The sequence below is a fragment of the Pinus tabuliformis genome, chromosome 6 (genome assembly GCF_031772625.1).
Source record: "Pinus tabuliformis cultivar Carrire ecotype Pingquan chromosome 6, CPIR1, whole genome shotgun sequence".
NCBI lineage: Eukaryota > Viridiplantae > Streptophyta > Pinopsida > Pinales > Pinaceae > Pinus > Pinus tabuliformis.
This window is the reverse complement of record NC_142292.1, coordinates 61,468,964-61,474,963: the sequence shown is the minus strand read 5'-3', so window position 1 is coordinate 61,474,963 and position 6,000 is coordinate 61,468,964. Positions and strand designations below refer to the sequence as shown.

The 6,000-nt window shown below is 36.8% G+C and overlaps 1 protein-coding gene across 1 annotated transcript in view; it reads right to left on the bottom strand.

Annotated features, from left to right (window-relative positions):
* Positions 1–2,219: 2,219 nt before the first annotated feature.
* Positions 2,220–6,000, bottom strand: part of LOC149257224 (putative E3 ubiquitin-protein ligase ARI7) — a 36,357-nt gene continuing 32,576 nt past the window's right edge. The window contains exons 12-16 of the mRNA XM_089413764.1: positions 4,627–4,698; positions 3,402–3,501; positions 3,196–3,322; positions 2,915–3,103; positions 2,220–2,780 (exon numbers count right to left, since the gene is read on the bottom strand). Of these exons, the coding sequence (XP_089269890.1) occupies position 2,780; positions 2,915–3,103; positions 3,196–3,322; positions 3,402–3,501; positions 4,627–4,698 (489 nt within the window). The 3' untranslated portion in view covers positions 2,220–2,779. The remainder of the gene's footprint in view (positions 2,781–2,914; positions 3,104–3,195; positions 3,323–3,401; positions 3,502–4,626; positions 4,699–6,000) is intronic.

Here is a 6,000-nt window from a genome sequence, read left to right as displayed (position 1 = left end):
TTTTCTATGTTTTTTTTAATTCATATGCAGGTAATTTTTGTACAAGGTTAAAACCTACATTCATCAAGTCATTTTCTGATGTTCTTCATTAAGTTATTGATGAAGATGCTCATTGATTACTGTCAATCTAGCACTTTTATGTTGATTTGTGCTCCTACAAAAACTTGCTCATTGTTTAATTCTCATTCTTCCCATCTTGTAGAATCTAAGTTCCTTTTAAGGACTCGGGTAACATACAAAAACTAACATACATTTATTTTACTATAAATTGCCTCAGTCATGCATACGGTCTCTCATGAATTCACTCTTCAGGGCTTTGCCCACTGACATTTTGGAAAATAACTTCAATATCTCCTAAACATCCTACAAACACAATTTCTTCAGCAAAGAGAACTCTTTGCAATCTTTTCAGGTCCAACCTTTAAGTCATGACCAGCCAATCTGAGTCATGACCTGAACTTTCAAAAACTCTTTGCAATCTTTTCAGATCCGCCCTTGGAGTCATGACCTGACCTTTCAAAAACCAAGATTTGACCCCATTTTCAAATTCTATGGCCCAGAAATCAAATCACAGGTAAACAAACCTCCCTGCCTCTCGGAATATAAAGCGGGGACCAACCTAACCAATGAAGCCCGCTCATAACCAACTATTCAATAGGTTTTCTAATCAAAACCAAGATAATTTTGAGGATTAATAATCACGTATTGCTTCCGTGAGTTCACTCTCTTCGTATCTCCAGGCATAAGCCCTGTAAAACATACGTTCACTGAGTTTTTCATAGTTATCCATTGTGACAATGGAGAATATGTCCATTATCACCAGCAAACACTAAATAGTTGTCACGAGGGTGCCAAGCACCCAATCAATAATAATCACAATAGATCACATGTTTCACATTAATGTTAAAATGTAAAATATAACGCCACATTTATACCCCACAATGCCCATAGAGGGTTAGTTAAATATTGGCCTACATGGAAAACGCTGGGAGAGTCATCTCAACAAGATGACAACAGTAATAACAGCCATGTACTTCACCAATGAGGTTCGAGTTGTTTGAGGTATGCATGTCTACAAGAGGCGTTGGTGGAATCGGGATGAGAACGAACCTAAGCCAAGGCCATCATCAAATACAATTAAGGCAGTGGCCATCATCAAATACAATTAAGGCACAACATGCCGCTCAAAACAAGGCACTGCCTGCAGCATTAGAGGCACCCACATTACATAATTCTACTGTTTTTGCACCGAGTGGGACAGAGGGGCACCCCAATACTAGCAGATGAAATTTTTCATCAAAGTTTCGTATTTTCAGGACCATGATATGAGTTAGGATGTAACAATATCAACCTAAAAATGATAGCGCAAAAGATGGGAACTGATACGAAGGGCTAGGACCTCAATAATAACACAAAAGCAAAATGTCAGAATGAAAGTTCAATAATAGCTCAAAGTCGAAGAAAAATGTCCACCCATGAAGTCTGCAATTGCAAACTTCCTACAACTCCCTCAAGTCTATGTCGATAGAATATGATAAATATAATAACATTGACAAATATTTTCCAGATTAGTGTAAATTAATTGAATATGATGTTAGCGATGAGATACAGAATACAGCTTCATATTTCCCAGGACATGTTGACCTCGTTAAAAATCCTGCCAATTCAAGATCTAAATGCAAGCATCCTCCCATGCCTCTACATATTCAGACCTCTTTGTGCATGCCTGCCCTATCAAGTATGGATAGTACTTTTCTATACTGAAGCACCTAGATAATTTACCATTGTTCATTATTACCAAAAAGCATATATATAAAAAAAGGAAGATCCTCCAAAGAATCAAATAGGCGTCTCTTTCCCTGAATGCAGCCAACCAAAATCCCTGTTGTGCAGATGGTCCATGAATTCCATGTGAATGAGGGTTCATAGTACTGGCTTCCAGAATACAAACACCGTAAATTAAAACCAATTTTTCACTGAGAAATTTACACAAAATGCCTACTTCAGTATTAAAAAAAACCTTTCTACTATGGCATTACAACTTGCCAACAAAATCATATAGGGACAAGTATAGGTCTATAAAAATGTCAGAAGTTTGTTGCATGAAAAATGCCTACTTATATTCACAAGGTTGAACAATAATTCGATTAAGAGCATAAACAATTCAAGGCTGCTTAATAGTGCCATCAATAGCATAAAGACCTGTGCATGCAACCGTGTCACAGTTTAACATCTTTCTTTGCTAAGTTTGTGTACCACAACAGACAAATAACAGTCCTTTTTCAAATTCCATGAATAGTAGATAGCACAATAATTTACAATCTTGAGCAATCCAAAATTTGGCATACATAATGTTTGCACTTTGGATTACAGAAGCAGGAACACATATAAGAGACTTCACTATTAAAATGAAACATTTAAGCATTGCTACAGGTTCTTTAGCTTGCTCTCAAGAAAGAAAACCTGATTATACAATGCCATTCTATACAAGGGTACGCTGCAAGGGAAGATCCAGCTCAAAGGACAAATGCCAGACAAACTCCCAAGTTTATGAGAACACAACTGATACACTCATTTGGCAACATCGATGTGCTCAGTTCTGTTTCAATTGAGTGATATCTAAAATTGCTTTTCACTGAATGCACCAGCAACTGTAATCCTGCTGCTGAGGTACAACACCAAAAATTTACAGGTGTCATGAAAATTGCCTATGCAAAATAGAGCCCAGGGTGCTGTTCTGTCCAGGTGATTTCAAGCATCTCCCACAAGGTAGAATTTGTCTGCATCACAGAGAGATAATCATAAGATTAACAACATCAACAGTATTAGTATTACTGATAGAACACTCATAATAAGGCACTGTGATAGCACCAGCTGTCATGGAATTTATCCGTGCATAAGAAGACCATAATACCAGTGTCTATTATCATCTGTGTTCCTGCTGGAACTAATTTTCGATGTGACAAATTTTGATCTCCCTCTTCCTTTATTGCTACCAGAAGCTTTTGAACTGCTGCCTTTAACTCCAGCTTGTCCATTGTTCACATCTGACAGGCCGTTCTCCAAAGCTTGAACAAGATTCTCAAAATAATTGCGCGTTACACTGCATCTCAGTCAAAAATTAGTGAAGGTCAATGAAGATAGAATGAAACACAGGCAATCACCAAGAAAAAACAAATCAGAATTAGGAAATACCTTGTGAGTCCTGCAAGCTTTGTACGAAAATCATTAAAATCCTTTGCAGGGCTGTCAACATCAATATATCCTTGTAGCTCTTTCTCAGCACACTGATGAAGCCGTTCTAAACCAGATTCGGCTTCACCTGAAAGAACAGACAAAAGTCTCAGCAACTATGCAAAGAATTACTACACTGTTAGATATAGCTGAAATAAGAAGCTTACCTTGCAAGTACTCGAAGAATTGTCTTTTAGCGTGCTCATGTTCTGGAAGATAATAACCGTATGCATATGTCCACTTCAAAACACGTCTACATTCAACTATCTGTAATCACAATAATAAAGAGAACAAATAAGCATCTGTTCATCTCAAAAAGCAAATAAACAACCAAGATAAATAACCAAGTAATGCTGTTGAATGATATGTTTTAACCAATTCATAACTTGAGTAACCATTTTACAACCAACGTATTTCAGAAAGCAGATTAAGAAAAAGCAGAGAATGGCAGATTTATGACACCCTCGAGATTTGCACTGATTACATCAGAGTGGTTTTCTAATTCTGCTGCAGATAAGACTTCTCATCTTACACATCAAGGTCTCCATCGGTTTTACTCGGTATCTTTAATTAGTTCTAATCTCCTAAAGATGCCTTTGGCACCCCTAAACATTAATATTATTGCTTGATGTGTTTCAAATCCCATTAACCTAATTTTGTGCCTGTTGACATTAGTTATGATTACTTTCTTTCTCTCTTTCAAACTGTCCATACTAAAAGTCTTACAATTATTTTAAAATTATTCTAATCAATTCAAAGGCATGGGAAGTTTTCTCCACTATTTGCACAACAAACTGACATTATCTTCATAGTCATTCGTTGTACATCTTACTGGTCAGATGTGAAGCACATTGGTGTTAGTGGTAACCCCCAGGGGTACACACCTCAAATTAGCATCCACATCATGAGTAACCCTAAGACCTATTTACAAAGGAGCCTTAGCCTCATTTGTACTTGTCTCACTTGAGAAAATACAACATTATTGATATTAAATTACCGCATTTATTTTACCCATAAATAAACTCATGTACTGGGTTATCTTTCTTAGAAATTATTATTAGTGACTTGAGCTTAATATGTCATACCATTTCTAACAAAGCAGAGTCTCCACATTGCCCTAAAGGCAGCCATATCTAGCTCATTGAAAGCAAAACATGTAGAGTGAAAAAAAAAGTATGCATATGCCATGATAGTATAGTTTCACTTTCCAATATTACAAATGAACACCAAATTCGAATTAGAGACCACAAAACCACCCTAAACAGTTAGGGAAAAATGTCAAGTCTGACATGTAGCTAAAGGTTTCTCAATTTCCATCTGAAACAATATAATTGAAATAATTAATAAAATATTAAATATCGTTAACAATGTTTTCTCGAATTGCACAGATACCTGTAACCATGCTTCAGTAACGAATTTCAGTTGTGAAACAGGTTGACACTGTCTATCACTTAACTTCTCAATCTGCATAGTCCACGGCAATAATATAAGCATCATTATGAAATAAATGGCAACCAAATCGGCATCAGCAAGAACATTTCTATATTTCAACCCCCTTCTATTTACATGGAAGAATAGCGTCTTTGCACATCTAAATTTGAAGTTTATCAAGAAGCAACATAAAGATGCATGCTTTTGCATTTCAATTTCTATTCCCAAGTTGCTTGCCACTGTATTGAAAAAGGATGCACTACATCGAAACAGACAAAGGCAACAAGCAAATACGCAATGCAACATCATATATGCCCATAGCAAGCCAAAGATGGCTGTAAGAATACTCAAGGACAGGAAAATCCCGAGGAATTCTAATTCACCGAATACAATGCATAACAACCTCATTTGTTCATAAACAGTTTTTTACCACCAGCATAGATCCATCTCAACTCCAGATCTATTAAGCACCGAGACAGATCAAAAAGTATCGAGATCCAAATCTCTCAGTGCCTAAAAGCTCTTGTTATGATAGATATACACTGCTCTCTCTCTCTCTATATATATATATATATGGGTTAGCTCAACCAGTTGTCACTGATGTTTTTGTGCATTTGACTAGCTCCTGTGCCAGCAGGTACCTAGTTCAAATCCCCATGGGTTAGGCACACTAGTATCAACCAATGGCTTTGATAGGGATGCCATCCATAAAAGACTTTTTAAAATTTAAATATTATACTGGACCAACTTATGTCATGTGTCACACAATGTAAGGCACAAACGTTGCACATGCTTCATACCAAGTTGTAGAATGCACCTTGCTTCTCTCAGTGCAAACAGTTTAGAAAATAATATGAATATAGCAGAACCCTTCTGCCTGCAGCTCCTCTATTTTGGAAGGGCACCAGATGGGACAAAGGCAAAGAGTCTTAACGACCATACTTGGACATTCAGGGAAACTCCAATAGACAAATGCAGTGCACAGTCCGTATGCTTTTAGTACCTAAAATCATGTTTATAGTAATGATAAAACATCTGAATGCAAGGAGGCTTTCAGTGCACCCATAATACAGATTTTGCCCCCATCTGCAAAAAGAGAATAAAAAATAAATAGAAGCAGCATCCTCCCTAGACCCTAAAAAGGACTCCAGCAAGGAAAAAGGCAAGCAGCCTTAAAGGTTTAGATCCCTATCATTTTCAGACTACAAATACAACAATCTACTGCTTTCAAGTTCCAATACATAGGCAATGGTACTTTGAATTATATTTGTGGGGCAGTATCGTCCAAAGCTGACATATAAATGTGGGACCAAGTTCCACACTCTCAAGTATATT